Source organism: Jatropha curcas, chromosome 8, assembly GCF_041381405.1.
Source record: "Jatropha curcas cultivar XTBG-Jc1 chromosome 8, XTBG_Jcur_1.0, whole genome shotgun sequence".
Lineage (NCBI taxonomy): Eukaryota > Viridiplantae > Streptophyta > Magnoliopsida > Malpighiales > Euphorbiaceae > Jatropha > Jatropha curcas.
In genome coordinates this window covers 28407270-28424498 of record NC_143158.1, presented here as the reverse complement: position 1 = coordinate 28424498, position 17229 = coordinate 28407270, and the positions used below count along the sequence as shown (strand labels likewise).

General features: G+C 32.6%; 2 protein-coding genes across 2 annotated transcripts; both read right to left on the bottom strand.

Annotated features, from left to right (window-relative positions):
• Positions 1-2175: 2175 nt before the first annotated feature.
• HDA08 (histone deacetylase 8) lies at positions 2176-5465 on the bottom strand. The gene is made up of 4 exons (XM_012223509.4): positions 5010-5465; positions 4090-4670; positions 2874-3183; positions 2176-2539 (listed from the first exon to the last, which is right to left on the bottom strand). Exons 1-3 carry the CDS (start codon positions 5263-5265, stop codon positions 2881-2883), a joined length of 1140 nt encoding a protein of 379 aa, XP_012078899.1. The 5' UTR covers positions 5266-5465; the 3' UTR covers positions 2176-2539; positions 2874-2880.
• A 2627-nt stretch (positions 5466-8092) lies between these two features.
• Positions 8093-17027, bottom strand: LOC105639440 (serine/threonine-protein kinase STY13). Its single transcript, XM_012223507.3, has 3 exons — positions 16717-17027; positions 14985-15982; positions 8093-8751 (listed from the first exon to the last, which is right to left on the bottom strand). The coding sequence occupies exons 2-3, from the start codon at positions 15884-15886 to the stop codon at positions 8412-8414; spliced, it is 1242 nt and encodes a 413-aa protein (XP_012078897.1). The 5' UTR covers positions 15887-15982; positions 16717-17027; the 3' UTR covers positions 8093-8411.
• Positions 17028-17229: the final 202 nt, after the last annotated feature.

The following is a 17229-nucleotide window of genomic DNA, read 5'->3' as shown; positions in this document are numbered from 1 at the left end:
CTCATCTCACACACTTACAAAATAGACAGATGACCTCTCGCGCGACTTTGCTGTCGTTCTTATCTCTAAGTGTCCTCTTTGATGTAATGCCGTAGAGAACTACATCCAAATAAGACAATTAAGGTCATCGCCGACTGATTTTCAGGTATAGGCATATATGTCACATATATATTTTGAGTGGGGTATTACCATTATTTCCCCGTATAAAAGCGTCACAACATATTTTAATTATATTTGTTAAATTAAAGTTAAATATTACAATATGTAAAATTATTTATTTACAATAAATTATATAGATATTAGGAAATAATTTTAATTAAAAGTGGAATGTCAAAATTAAATATTAAAAATCAATACTTGTGCATAGCACAAGCCTGTGGCTCGTAAAATAGTATATTTATGTCCAAACAAATGACTGAACAAATATTCATGTACATTCCACTCCTCTATTGGGAAATGTCTGCAACAATACCGAGTAGGATTTTCAAGTAAAGACCCTTCAAGTACTAAAATAAGTTCAGGAAGCGGGAGATATACAAACTTCAAATTGAAAAAAGATTCCTCTCTATACTCGAAAATCATTTTGTTCATGGAACAATTCCACAGTCATCCTGCCAACTTCCGAACAGTCATGCATATTTAGACTACGGTGGACGCACTGTTGTGCTGAGCTTTTCCCATTACCATGAAGGGACCAGCGCATGAATGGTTTCAGATGCTAAAAACTGGATCTATCAATTGTTTTGCTCAGCTAGCAGCATCTTTCAAGGCTCGGTTCGTTACAAACATACCGAACAAGAAAATATCTCTGATTTGATAAACCTAAAAAGGACGAATGACTAGTCTCTCCGAGACTATATAACAAAATTCCAAAAGCTCGTTATGCAAGTGAAGATCTTAACACAAAAGTGACCATAAGTGCCATGACAAAAAGCTATAGATATAACAAACTCTCTGGTTCACTGAATATCGATCGACCATATTCTTTTGCAAAGTTGATGGCTCAAGCCAATAACTAGCAAGGCTGGATGAAGCCTGGAAGACTTAGCTAGCACAATCTAAAGACTCGGAAACTAGGAGGCGAGATGACAAGTGTGGGAGAAGATCTCCCATTGGAGTAAATAGGCCGAGTCTAACTAGACCGAGCTATTCTATAAGGACTCCCTATTCTAGAGGCAATAGCTCGATAAAGAGAGAACATTTCACTCCATTAGCTAAGAGTAGAATGAACATCCTAAGTTGGTTGAAAGAAAATAAAGAGGCAATCCACTCTAAGTACCCGAGGAAGCTGAGAGAGAAATCGGTAACACTCCGAAACAAAAGCAAATACAGTGAATTCCACAGAGATATCGGACATGACAAAGATCATTGCTGGCAACTCAAGGAGTTAGAGCATCTAATCCAGGAAGTGTCCTAGAGAAATTTGAGGTGAATTCAATGGATTCATTTAAATAACAAACACCAATATATTAGTTCTAGATGTCACACGTATCTAAGTTTATGAGAACAACTACTTCCCTTCACAAGGAAAAGAACATTATATGTATCGGTGTTAACAATTCTAATCATCATCCAATAACAAGGAGAACATTGACCAGGAATATTTAGAGACATCTCTTTAATGGAAACTAAAACTCATAATTATAAATAACCACATTATAATTTATTTTGCAAAGTAGTATTATCTCATAGACTTCATCTTTTATTGAGATTCATTTAATAGAATATAAAAGATAAATTATTGTCTGATATTAATAATTAGATATTTATTACATGAAATATTATATTCAAAATATAACCAATAAATTGGCTATAGGGCATATAACTAACAATATGATGGATCTCAATTTTTATTGGTGGATCATGTACAAATATTGCAACATCAGACCGAACTTGTCCCATGATCATCTCGTCTTTTTCTTTTACGTTTCTTAAAGCTTGTGTATACTAGCAAACCAAAATCTCTAATATTTGTTGTTTTTAACTGTCTTATTCTACTGCAGCAAGATTAAACTCGCATCATAGTATCTATTTCATTTCTCGTATACCCATGTAACCCATCTTCATGGAGATACTGTCTAAATCTAAATGTTAGGCTCCATGTCATGAAGTGCCTACAATATAACTAGTTAAACATTATCTGCAGGTTCAACAACAAAGAGAAAATGTAAGGCATGGGGAAAACCTGTGTCAATTGAGTTGTCTTTCCTGAACCAGTTTCTCCTAGAACAACAATGACCTGATTTTCACAGACCACCTATCCGGTGAACATCTATAAACAGAATGAGAAAAGTGGTGCATATATACATCGAAGTGGATAACCAACAGCAACAAATGAAAGAGTAACTACAGAATAAAACTTTTTGCGCGTTTCCCAACTTGCAGAAAATCCTCGCGCACCGGGAAGATGTTGACGTTGCTTTGCAAGGGTTTTTGACTTTGCAAAATAACTTACAGCCTCCTGCTACTTCAAATGCTGAGCAAATTTGGCATCTTCTTTGAAATTCACTTCGCCTACTGTGGCAGTATCAGCATCAATCTAGAATCAAAAGAAAGATATCCATCAGACCAATAACCTCACATTTTCAAAACTGTTGAAGTTAGAATTTTGTCCTACAACTCCAAGTTAACTATCAGCATAAAAAAATCTCTTTTTGGATTAATCTTACTTTTATAGATAAGACGATATGAGTTTAAACTTGCAAGTCAAATTTAGCTTTATATTTATCAAAATTCAAATCTAATAACCTCAACAATTTTCACAAAGAGGTGCAAGTAAAAAACTCACTAAATACATTATAAATATTTATCATAAAATATAGAAATACATGTAGAAAAGAATCAAGAGTCAAAATGAGGTTCGAAGGAAGTACCTCCAAATCAAGCTCCCTTAAAAAATGGAACAGCGTCATTATGGTATTTTTTTATGGATCCAACAACTTTGACAACAAGAGCCTCATCCTCAGGGTAATAAGCAATCGGATCAGATAATAGAGGCACTGGAAGGTTTAGCACACCTTCAAGGGTTGCATGAAGACAATAAGCTGAGTAAGTAATATGATATCCGCCTTCTTGAACAATAAGAAGACGTCCACCACTGTGTCGATGTGCAAGATTATGAACCATTTGACCAATCCTTCGATAGCCATCCAATGTCAAGCACTGCCTTCCATTTGGATCAAACTAGAGCACCAGAAATGTTAATACATTAAGCAATTATACAAGAACAAGTGGTATATTGCACAGAGGTAGGTCTCATCATTCACAGCACATGAGGACAGGGAGTCACATAATCATATTTCATTTCAGAAACTGACAACTTTCATAAAACTGAAGTAAGAGATTGCAATCAATAGAAGGTACAAGGAAAAACAGCAGAAGAAAACATCAGATTTAAGTGGTTCATAATCAAACTACAATTTATCCATAAATGATGGCCCTCAAAGGACATCACAACATCAATGAGTAGGAGCATGTTAAAATCTAAAAATAGAATGGGAAAATAATGAATGCATTACACTGGAACATATATCCTTAAAACTAATAGCTTAGTTTTATGGAACACATTTCATCAAGATACAAAAATTTCAAATGTTACTTGAAAACAGAAATGCATTGGATATCATTAAACCTAACAAAATATATGTCGATGATGATACATTGAAGTATCAAGAAGACACAACCAACTGGTCTTAGAATCTGGCAGGCTTTGCCCAAATATCCATATCCAGTCAGTCATCCCAATGCTGCATCCACCAAAAAACAGGGAGGAAAGGCAGAAAAAAAGAAGAAAACAGAGGAAGCCCTAGTTACCAATCTAAGAGAATATCTACCATATACAAGCTGTAGCATCTTTCCTATTTCTAAGACAGTTGTTAAAATGTCATATTTCTTTCAATCTTCCTTTCAATAATCTATCCTCCCTTTAGTCAATCTCAGAGAAAAGATGTACTCATATCTGCACATTTATACACATAATCAGTGAGAAACACCCAGTATTCAATCAGTAGCATGTATATATCATAACACCTAACCTTCATTAATTCATCATTTGATAAAAAAACCGAAATTAAGACAGAAACAGCTTACAGCACTTGAATCTTGGCCAACAACCATAACTAGCATATCAGGTTCAAAATTGTTAATGGCTGGGATAACCAATTCAGTCATGGCACACTCATATCCCTTGTCACCTGTCCCATTGGGTAGAGGTATATTTAAATTATAGCCAAAACCCTCTCCTTCACCAAGCTCATCAATAGATCCATTTTGTGGATGAGATGGACCCCATGAACCATGATTCATATGAAGAGAAATTGTAAGTACTCCATTAGACTGATAGAACCCCTCGGCAGTTCCATTGCCATAATGCACATCAATATCAATAACTGCAACCTTTCTGCACCCTGAATCCAAGGCCAATTGCACAGCAAGACCTGCATTGTTAAGGAAACAATATCCATCTGCTCGTGTAGGCTGAGCGTGATGACCTGGAGGCCTCACTAATGCATAAGCAAGTTTTCCATGTCCAGCAAGAATATGGTTCATTGCTGATAATGTAGTACCCGCAGAGAGCAAAGAAGCATCCCATGAGCCAGGATTTAAGAAAGTTCCACAACAAATCATCTTTCCCCCTTCTCTGTCTGCTTGGACCAGTTCATCAATGTATTCTGTAAATTATACAGCATCCCAGAAAAGAATAAGAATGTTATATCAATCCCTACAATCTTATCAACTAACAGTGATCCAAATTATTATAGAAATGTATTTCTCCTCTCTCCGGAAGGAGATATTTCAACACTTACCAAAGAATATATATCAAATTTTCAACCTTTTCTTTTAGGAATTGACGACAGTTACACTAGCAGCAAGCTGCAATTATTATACAAAGTTCAAACCAGGATGATAATATGCTGTTGAAACCCCATCAGAGACGCTAGTAGTGGTGAAGTTGTTAACTTTTTGAAATTGAGATTGATAATCAAGTAAAGTTTAGAAAGGTGCCGTACCTGAGGTGTGGAAAGATAGCAACTCAGCGACTTGAGCAGATCTGCCAGAATGCCAAGCGATGTAGGGAGAAATAGGGCCTCTCTTAAGAATGGAGACTATGTTTTTGATTCTGTCTGCGTTTTCTGGGTGATTTTCTAGCACATCCAGGAATCCCGGGTCCATTCCTGTATCAAACACGCCCTGGCCGGGATCGTGTTCCAGCATTCCGTCGTGCCAGAACACGTCTATGTGCTCACTTGACGACGCAGCAGCCATAGTACAACTACAAGTACCAGACTGGGATGGGAGGGGAGGGGAGGGGAGGGAAGGGAGGGCCTTTCTATTGTTTTATTCTCCTCAAGTTCAGCATGAGTTGATTCGTCACTGCCATTCTGCAATTTTTTGAGATATCTACAACTTTGTTTAATGTTGCTCTTACTAGGATGTCTGAGATTCGTCAAACCGTTGAAAATTTACTGGGATGTTGAGGGTTGGTCTAACCATTTAAAATTTACTATTGAAAGCCTAAATTCATTTAGAAATTTATTTTTATTATCTGAATTCAATACCCCGAATCTATTTAAATATTTTTTAACTTTTTATTTTTAAAAATAAAAATTATAAAATTATATTTGACTTAATATCAATATTAAATATAATTATAACATTATTATGTATATATATAATTTTTTTGAGAAAAATAATAGATTTAAATTATTAATTAAATGGTAACGAGCAGCACATACTGTGTCATTGAATCCGAATTCGATTATCTAATTTCGTCCCTATTTCTTAGTTTGTTGTAAGGTTGAAAACCTGAAATCCTCACTCCTAATTTCTTATAATATTCTATCCAATTCAATGGGTTATCCTATAGACATTGCATTGTAGTAGCTTTGGAAAACAAAATATTGTAAATAAAATATGTTATTGGATTTTGAAATAAATATTTATAATTAATTTTAAAATTATTAATTTAAACTTTTTTATGGGTCGAATGCTGTTTTTTATGGCTCTTGCACAATCAAAATTTTTATTTGGATCCATAATCAAACCACAATAATAAAAAAATTCTCATCAAAAAGAAATTACTTATCAACTAATTTGAATTTTCTAATAAAAATTTAAATTTAATTAACTTAATTTTTCATACATAATATAATTCCACAAAATATTTATATTAATAAAAATATGGGAAATCAGCATTAGCTATTATAATAATTAATATATTAGTCATTATTTTAGTGCATCATTTATAATCTTGATTTGTTTTTTTACTTTTTGTTAAAGTCTATGAACATATAATTAATTCTATAATTGATTTTTTGAGAAAAATATCATTTTAATGCATTATATGGTTTGTTAATACAACGTGTTATATCATAATTTTATATTTTTAGTAAATTTTATTTTCTATTTTATATCAAACAATAAATCTTAGAATATATTTATTAATAAATAATAATAATTTTTTTTGTAGAATAAGTTATTTGAAAGAAATAATTATAACCAATTAAATTAAAGATTTATTAAAAATAATAATTAGACATGTTATATTTTTACCACTGTTTTGAGAATCGGACTAGTCAATAAACCGGTGACGGTAGGGTTCGCTGAATCGAAAGGTTCAACCAGTTCAATACGGTTCAACCGGATTTTTATATATAATATTTTTAAATATATTTATCAAATAAAATTGAAAATATAAGTTTAAAAAAATGTGATCTCAATAAAAAAAATAGTTTCAAATTTGACATTTACAAAAAGAATAAAAAATTAAATAAATAAATAAACAATAATAATATACGAATAAATTTAAAACTAAAAAAATTAATTAATTACCATAAAATATATTATTATTTTTCATATGTGGTTAAAGTTAAACAATTTAATTATTTTAATGAAGAATAATAGTACTTTGCGTTTAGAAATAAAGAGGCCCAAAAATAAAAAAATCAGTTGCTTAATTTTCAAGAGGCCCAAATTTAAAAAAAAGCCCATATTTTATGGAAAGCTCAGAAATCGAATCAAACTAGTTTTTAATTGGTCCGGTTCATCAATTTTTAGCCGGTTCATACTGATTTTTCAAAACACCCAATTTTCTAGTGCGACTCGAACTGGACCACTGTCCGGTTTTCGATCAAACCGGCCAGTCTGGTCCAGTTTTCAGAACAATGATTTTTAGCATATTTAATATATATCTAATATAGTGTAATATAACCAATCAAAATTAAATTATCTTTATTTTTTTAATCAATAAAATTGAAATCCTTAAAGATATTACATTGTTGTCATATTTAATACCTTATTTATTATGTAACATAATTTCTTATTTTATCCAACAGAATTTAAATAGAAAATTAATATACTAATTAAAATTAAATGACCTTTATTTTTTTAATCAATAAAATTAAAATCCTTAAAAATATTTATATTCTTACCATATTTAACCATATTTAACATATATCTTGTATAATTATAATATAATTTCTTATTGCATCCGGTAGATTTTAAATTTAAATAAAAAATTAATATACCAATCAAAATTAAATGACCTTTATTTTTTCAACCAATCAAATTAAAAAAGTAATTATTCTTCACGAAATAACGAGTTTTAGATTTACTATTACTTTACACTTTGCAAAAGGAAGAATATCATTATTTGATTAATAGTTTACTGCATAAAGATACAACATCTTGCTTATGGTAAATATGTCGATAATTAATTGATATAGCTAATTTTTTCTTCAGAGTTGGCAAATACAAATTGATTTTCTATATTTGGTTGCAACATTTTTTAATTCCTTCTGTGAGAAATTTGGTGTTCTCCAACGAAGTTACAAATTAAACAGGGGGAGAGTGAGATTAACTCCCGGAAGTAAAGGATTTTTTTTTTTTCTTTTTGTTATCGTCGTAATTTTTATTACATTCTCTCATTTTTCGACATGAAATAGCACTAAACTCTAGCTCATAAAACTAATAATGCAAACAATAGGCAATATAACTTCCATAAATAATTTGATTTAATGCTCCCATTTTTCTAAGAAAAATAATCTACAGATGGATGGGGGAAGCTGCATTTGTTATAAGAAAACAAGAAAAATCGACAACGGCGACAGCAAGTCAAATATATTTAGCCAGGGGTAAGAAAGATAAAAGCTCCAACAACTGCTTGGAACTATAAAATGGCCTTCAACATCGTTGCTCCATTACAATTGAGAGCCCAAAAACCAAAAGCCAGCAGTCTAAATGGTTAATCCACCCTATCTTAAAACGCAAGGACCCAAAAAACAGTTAAAAAGGGAAATTGGAACTAATACATACACAAACATATAAGTTCATACTGCTTCATTTTATATTTTTCAGGTCTTGTTTTATCATCTTTACCATCTATTTTTTTTCATTCTTGTATTCAGGAAGGATCAGTCCACTGTCATGGGTTGGGCCAAGCAGCATCTGAAGCGTGCCTTGCGCACAGTAGTCATGATCTCGGTTTCAGCATTCTCAAGCATCCTGACAATCTCGGAGAAAGGAGGACGCACTTCAGGATTGCTGTCCCAGCAGCGAGTCATGATATCACTCAGTATGGGTAGACAATCATTCGGTATAACTGGTCTTACACCCTTGTTCACCACAGCAAATGCAGCCTGCACTGCTGTCATGTTTTGGAAGGGAAGCAAACCTGTGATAAGCTCCCAAAGCACAATTCCAAAGCTATACACATCCACCTTTTGTGTATAGGGCCTATGCTGAATCATCTCTCTGCATGAAATCGCAAGGAGAAACAAAACAAGGAATGATTACTAATAATTACTTCTTTTGATTCCCAATTCCATCAAAGCAGATTCAAAGCACACAAAAAATCATACAGATATTATGAAGAACTAGCAACTTTAAGAATGCAGAAAGATGCAGAGCTAAAGCTTTAGATTGGTTGATGGACGCAAATCAGCCCAGCAATGTGTCACCCATATTAAATAAAACTTTTGCAAGGCTGAGGATCACAAATGGAAAACACCTCATTCAGAGAAACCATGATCTCCATTTTAGTTATTCTGCAAATGCTAATAAGTTCTTAATTACTTGACATGAAACTGGAAACAACCCTCACAGGCAAATTAGTCCTTGCCAATCCATCAAATTATGAAAGCAATAATCATTTTTTGGCATCATAAAATCCTAAATCAACCGTTCCCTCTGAATTCTGAACAACCATTTAGTTTGATTGTGACAGGGGAACAAATGTACAAAACCTACAACAGCATGCTTATCATTAGCCTTTGACGTTTTTCTTCTTCCTATGTTCTATGCTCCACACAGTAGATTCTATTACAATCTCAAAAAATAAGCCATAAAGAATTAGAGCAACTTGTAAACCCTATTTTATGACATCCTGAAGCTTCAAAGATTCTGCCCATCTTATATCCGAAGCTCCTATAATCGCCAATATCTAGTTCAAACGATTTTCCAACAAAATTACACAAATCTCTCCTGTATGATATACTCCTTAATATTGAATAATTATTTTGAAAGACGAATTAATTATTCAAATCACTGCTTTTAGTGAAGGTACTATTTTTCTGAACATTTATGTATAGAATTCTTAATAGATAAATAGACAAGAATTCTTTACCTACTACAATCTATAAATAATAATCAAAAAGGAAAAGAACCCTTGTGTGCAGAAAAGCAATGACATAAAAAGAAGGCATGGCTAATGTTCAATTTCTTCAAATGAGGCACATTTTTCCACCATAAAGCCTTAGTTCTTAACCAAACAAAATAATCACACCACATATGTTTTTCTGATAAGTTAACATGAAAGAGCAAATATCAAATTGAAACATCAAACAAACAGCAAGCAACTGGAACCATTACAAGAAGGTTGAAACTGTAAAGAACCAAAGGGAAGGGAGAAGTTTCCATGATGCGTTCTACAGATATTTTCTTGACTATTAGTCAAGAGATCAGAATGGACTCAACAGGATAGCACATGCACATTAGGCACTGAATGTCATACAATTTCAGTTTTGTATTATTATTATTATAATTTTTCTTATTATGTTCTTTTCAAGATTTGCAAATATATTTATGCATTTCGAACTTGTCCACTCAATCAATGCATGAAACTCAGCTCTGAAGTTAAGAGATGAAAGAACCATTTTCCTAGAGACATATTTTGATGCATTGCCGTTGACCCTTGTTTAAGGTGCGCTCTAAAGGAAACCTACCTCCCCTCCCCCTCCGCTTTTTCTTCCTTCTCCTCCCTATCTCTTCTTAAACTAGATCCTACTAAGTTGTAACATAGAAATTCAAAAGAATTCATAGTAGCAACTCAAAAAACTACCGAGCATCCATCGACACTGTGAATATAAGTTCTCGTTTCTTTTCTAAGGAAAGACAGCACCCATTTTTTTCATTCTTTGTTCAACATCTAACCTAAAGGTTTAAAACTCGTAGTACTTAAAAATTGATATTTCAATTACCAAACTAATATGCATAAGAAACATTATAAAGTCCGCTAGAAATAACTGCAATCAGGATTTTCAAGCGAATCCTAGTTACCAAACCCAAAAAAGGAAAGAATCAAGTATTAGTCGTTCAACAAGAGCGAAAGGAAGTGAATTAAATCCATAGAAACTTACCATGCAAAGCATATTGGCTCTATAACCTTTACGTAACATAAACCATTATATAACACGTGTCAATTTGAATTAAACATATTGAATTTTATGCAAGCGTAATTTAAAATTTTAAGACAAATTATGTTTCGTGATATAGAAATTTGACAAGCAGATTAAACATAATGGAAAATATATACGATTAATTATATAGACTATATATATGTATATAATGAATTTAGAGGACATAAATTTTAACATTAAGAAAATAAAAAAGAACAGAAGATATGATTAAGGTGGAGTATTCAAAATTGATGTCGAAAAAAACAGACGTTATAATATGAATACTAGATTTGGAGTATCGTGAATAGAATGTTGCCCTAGTGGATATGCATTTCAGTCGTAGGGAGGGCTTAGCACTTAGATTAGATCCTACTAGAGTATATATATTACTCTAATAGATCCTCGGACGTTGCCAGATACCATCAATTTTTTTTTTATTTAAATTCCCTGGATTAATCCACCCACCCTGAATTTGTTGACCAATAATGCTACTGGTTCAAGCAAATTATGAGAGACTGTCCATGGAGTGAAAGGCTAAATTATTTATTTCACAGGCATTGAGAATGTCTGTACTTTTTGTAACTGCTGTCCTTGTTTTCTCAAAAAATTCACCAGATTTCACTTGGATATTGTTAAAATTTCCAGCCAGAAAAATGTATCAAAATATAATATTGGCATTGGTACATACCGAAGTATATATTATTATCGTGATGATTGTTTTAATTTTATTTAACAATAGACAGACAAATGGTTTCTTGGAGAAACAATTATTGTCAGCAAAACAAATTTGATTGTGATGATTTGGAAATATTGTAACACTAATACGTCATCTAATTTCTGCTAGATTGTTTGGGAGAAGCCCATAATTCTAAGTTTGGCAATAACTCATTGACCGAAGAGCAAGGAGAAAAAAGCGAAGGCGACGGAACAAAACTCACCATCAATGATGAAAGTTCTCCAACAAATAGATCTCAGTACAAAACAAAATCCCTGCAGATAAATCTGTTCAAGTGATGGCGATCTATGAGTTACAAAGGAACAGGAAAAATGCAAGGACTGAGCTATCTTGCACGGAAACGGAAATGTGAAAACGCAGAAACGGACACGGGGAAGCGGTATTCTTAAAAATATAGTAAAAAGAAACATGTAGGAAACACTTACACATAAAAAATGGAGGGTAATATTTATAAATATACAAAAATAAATTATTAGTATAAACCATTAAATATATTCAATCAGTTAAGTCCAATCAACATTTAATCATATCCAAAAGAATTACAAGTTCCATACTCATAAAAAATACATGTTTCATGAATTTCTATTTATTTATGTATTTAATTTAATTAGAGAAATGGGTTTTTGAGAGTTTCCAATTTACGGAAACGTATCTACAGGAAGGGAAACATGTTCCTGCATTACTCAATTACGGAAACAGCCCCGAAATGTTTCCAAGAAGTTTCCAAGCATTTCCGTGCAGGAAACGTTTCTGAAACGTGGAAACGGCAGTCAAACAAAGTTTCTGTGCAACATAGGGACTGAGAATCGAAAAAAGAAAGAAGCAAAGGTTGTCTGGCAAAACTGCAGGAGTTTCCTTGTTTTCATTTTCCGTTATTACTCATATGTAAGATAGTTGGTGGAAGTTATGCATAAAGATTTGTGAGTCATTTACACGTGTTAATTTTCCATTGATATGATGAGGTTACTTGTATAATTGCAAAGATATTACGTGGTTTGGGTCGGAGTTTTTCAATTAAAGCATTGTAGATTTATCTTTATTTTACTTTAACACTAGGTTTGAAATAATAAAGGAGGGAAGAAGCTAATAATTTCTTTTTCCTTGTGTCTGGATATGGGAGGAAATAAATCATTTTTCCTCCACACTGTTACAACAGTTCTCATTTTCTTTCCAATTTGGAGAAAATTATGAAAATGTCTTTACTTTCCTCTCTCTTCCCAAACAGGAAAATTGTAATTCCTTTTTTTTTTTTCCTTCCTTATTTTTCCTCATCCGAAAAAAAGGTAAGAATTTGTAATTTTTTGTTTTCTTGTTACTTCAACACTTATTTAGTAAAAATGATAAATTTGAGCTTTACATCAAAAGCGAAGATTTATTTAGATGTAATTTGAACCCTATAATTATCTAAATTATATATATATGCAATAATTGAATAATTTCATTAATGGGATAGTCCAACAGCCCAATTCTGAAAATGAAAAGAAGTGCAAAATTGAAATTTAAAAAAAAAAAAAAAAAAAAAAAAAAAAAAAAAAAGAAGAAGAAGAAAGAAAGAAATGAATAGCAGTATTGGCACGGTGAATTCATATGTTGGTCTATATTTCAAGCTTACAAATTTAAATAAATAAATAACGAAATTGCTGGGATAGGCTTCTCTAAGTTGGCTCTTTGGTTCTGGAATTTTCACCCAATGAAGTCCCTAAAGAAAAATGAAGTGATACAGTGCCACACGTTTTAGTTATAGAATAAACAAGCTGTATTTTCACATATTGCTGTGATGATAATATATTAATATAAATTTTATGCTTACAAAAAAGTTTGAATTTTACACTCACCAATTTGCTATTTGAAATTGCTCTACTTAAACAATTTATTAGTCCACAAAATTACTCAATGTTCTAATTATCAATAAAATAAATAACTGGTTTTCATTAAAAATAGTTAAATTAATGTGAAAAACTTTAACAGATATTTTATATATGAGATTAAATCCCTTGACATGGCAATTATTACGTTAAAACTGGTCTTTAGAGTCATTGTTTTTTATGATCTTATTCAAAAATGAGAATTTGCGGGAAAAGGTTATACTGGCTTTAGTAATGATTATAAAGTTCATGGTTGGCACTGTAACAGGTTAAAACATGAAACTGATTTCTAATAAGCCCCAAGATTTAGAATGTTAGGTGTAATACTTCTTAGAGCATTAGAAAAATACATTGTTAACATGTTTTAAAGAATTTGTAGTTTTAATAATTTTAAATATGTTTAATAATAATTGAATATGTGTGTTTAAAATAATTCTCATGTTGTCTAATTTTTCACATTTGTTCATAGTTAAAAAAATTTAAATTAATGAAAATTCATCTAGTTAATTAATTTTTATAATAGTATACGTACCACAAAAATGAAGTGAATCCATTTTTGTGTTAGAATATAGTTTATCCAGAGTTTAGTTCTTCAATTTAAGATTAAGATTAGGGGAGATTTTTAACTTATTCATTTATATAATTAAATGAAATTAGCTTTTAATTTACCATAATTAACTATGAATAAAATTGTAACTATATCTAATTGATAGTTTATACTCTATATGTATAATATGCAAGAAAAGTTAAATTATAAAAGAAGTTAAGAAATATGCGATAGATAATAACAACAATTAAAATATGGCTATTGTCGTTTTAGTTAAGCAAAGTCATTTAGGGGCTCTTTGGTTTCAATGAAGAAAAACCATTTGTAGATCACCTGAAATATCTAAAGTAAGAATAATCATTTAGTACGACAAAGCCCAATGCTTTTCCATGAACAGAAACAATTGAACCAACTTAGTATATAAGCTATTGGACTGGCCAAGGACAAAAAGGAAAATAGAAAAGACAATTTACTTACCAAAGTCATTGTTTCCTGGTGAGTAATTTCGGCAAGCGTTTTAGTGTGCATGCGCGCATGTATATATATATCTATATATAATAATAATAATGATAATAATAACGATATATTAACAAATAGCAAAGTGACAAGATAGTCCCCTCTATTCAGATGCAAACATGCATGTCTGGAAAATGGGTATGTTTTCCTATGTTGAGATTTATCCAAAATTATCAGGAAAAATTTAGCAGGCCAAGGGAGTAATCACCACTTTTCTTTCTCCTTTCCAAAAAATATTAAAAGACTCTTCAAAGTTCTATCTGTTGCGGATTCCCTCACCCCCACTCTTCAAACAGAGTATACAATAGAAAAGCTCCCCAGACAGGCAAATCTGAACATATACAGCGCAAGAAAATAAAAAAATAAAAAATAAAAGGCAAGAAGCAGAACTTTCGAAGAATCTCTCCATAATTTTCCAAGATTTGCATCAAACCCAAAAAATATGTGAAAAGTGGAAAGACAAATTTCTTTGAGGATCTTTGACTATTAATAGACAGTAAAGGAACAATAGAATATGGCAATGCATACATCAAAAATAAGGAATTAAGGGCAAAACAAATTAAAACACTGCAATAGAAGTATAACAGCCAAAGATTAACACAAGAAAAAAATAAAACAAAATTTTAAAAAAGCATCTAGAGACTTACGGAGCCATCCAACGGTATGTTCCTGTCTCTGGTGTCATGCCCTCTGTCTGCACCTCAATCCTTGCCACACCAAAATCTGCGATTTTTATTGATTTATCAGAAGAAATCAGAAGGTTGTCTGACTTCAAATCCCGGTGTATAAACCCAAGCCCATGTACGTATGCCATTCCCCTTGCGACATCTAATGCCTGCTTAACTGCCAATTTCAGTGGTACCGCTCGACTATGCCTCTTATTCAGAAATTGCCGAACTGACCCTCCCTTTGCATATTCTGTCACAATACACCAAACCATGGGCTTACGACATGCGCCAATAAAGCGCACAATGTTAGGGTGCTTTAGTGTTGCAAGCATCATGACTTCCTGCTGAAATTGCTGCTCCATCAGTTGGGCCTTCTCCGGGCTATTCTCTGGCCTCTCCAGTATCTTTATTGCGACATCCTCTCCATTATATGTTCCTCTATATAACTTTCCAAAAGCACCTTGGGCAAAGGCTGTCCCCATATTCAGTTTCCTCAAATCAATAGTCCATTCATCATAATTTGTCAGTCCCTCAGTTGGGTATCTACTATCCATCAATGCTTGAAGTAATGTATCATCATTTAGCGCGTGGGTGACCTTCCCAGGACGAAACACACTCTGGCCCACTGAGACACTATAGTTGTGACGGACAGGTTTTAAACCCGGGTGGCTTAAAATGTGGGTAAGAGAATCATTGGACCCAACGCTACTATTATCCACAGACATTGAGTTGCTTGTTTGTAAACTGTCAATGGACATGTTTGTACCCTCGCCAAGTTTTTGGTAGAAGCCTTGGGTGAAATCATAATAGTTGTTGCCATTGTCGTTATTTCCTCCTATAAGACCAGTACATTTTGGCCCTTCCACCATTTTTCCAATCATCAAAGAAGCTCCTCAAATAAAATGACAGATGCACAATTACTCTTATTTCAAATTGCACAAGCACATTTGATGGTATCGAGCTTATAGTGAATTTGCCTACACCAACGCATATGACCACATTGTAATTTTGTAAGCTATAATTAAAACAATATTACTATTGAAATAATTGTTAAGGCTCCCTTAGGCTGCTTATACTAATCAATCTTTATTGTTTTAACCACTAACCAACCACTTAATATTAATTCCTTAAATCTTATTCAAGTATAAATTAGCTAAATTATCCAAAAGGTTCAAATGTCGTATAAATGTCAAATTCATGCACATAAACAATGTTGTCACCTTCAACGGATTATTGCTTTGTTAACTAACTAGTTAAATCCTTCTAAGGTCATATAGCTCTCATTTAATTGTCTTTCTGCAATTTTTCGGCCTCAAAACCTAATTTCAGTTTGCATTGATTAGCCGTTCCGGTATCATTTCGTGTCACACCGCAAAACTAAATGCATAATCATAATCTAAGCGAAGAGTAGTATATTCCGTCTCTAGGAATACTTACCGGTCACCGGAACCCCCACCGGCAGGCGGCGGCGCCAGTCATGGTAGCCGGAAAATGACCATTGCCAAAATTTGCAAAATTTCTGTCAAGGTGCTCTAAATTCGATTTAGATTTCTAATCTAAAACGAATTTCCAATAATCATGAAGTTTCAATCTTATTCCCAATTTGGTCTTAATTTTAGCCTAAGCTTAATACTTCAAAATCTATACATATTCTTGTAAATTGATCAAAGCTAATCAACCTAGGAATGTTAAGATGACGTTTGAGGCGTACCTTGCTGAATAAATTCGCCGGAAATTGTAAAACTCGCCGGAAAATCGACACTTAAAATGTTTAGTTGTTGCAATCTTGGCCGAGCTAAATGATAGACCAAATGTTAGCGAGAAGAGAGAGAGTGAGTAGCTGGTTTCTTTACTGTCGTCGGCGTAGCTTCTTTTCCGGCCAATATAAGCTGCCGGAGAGAGAGAGAAAGAGAGTAATAGTAGATGACAAGAGCGAAACGGAAAAGAAAGAAAGGAAAGAAAGAGAGGGGGGCTAACGTTGGCTACTGGGTAAGTTTATTTTTATTATCATTATCATCATCATCGTCGTCATCATCATTATTATTATTATTATTATTATTATTGTTATTGTTATTTTCCTCAACAACTTCTTTGTTGATTTAGGTTCAAAGAGGTTTGGATTTGGGTCAATTGGGTTTTTATTTAGTTTGAACAAATCGATCCGGTTAAAACAATTTAATTTAAAGAGACCATATTTACATGCTATTTAAAATTTAATTTCATT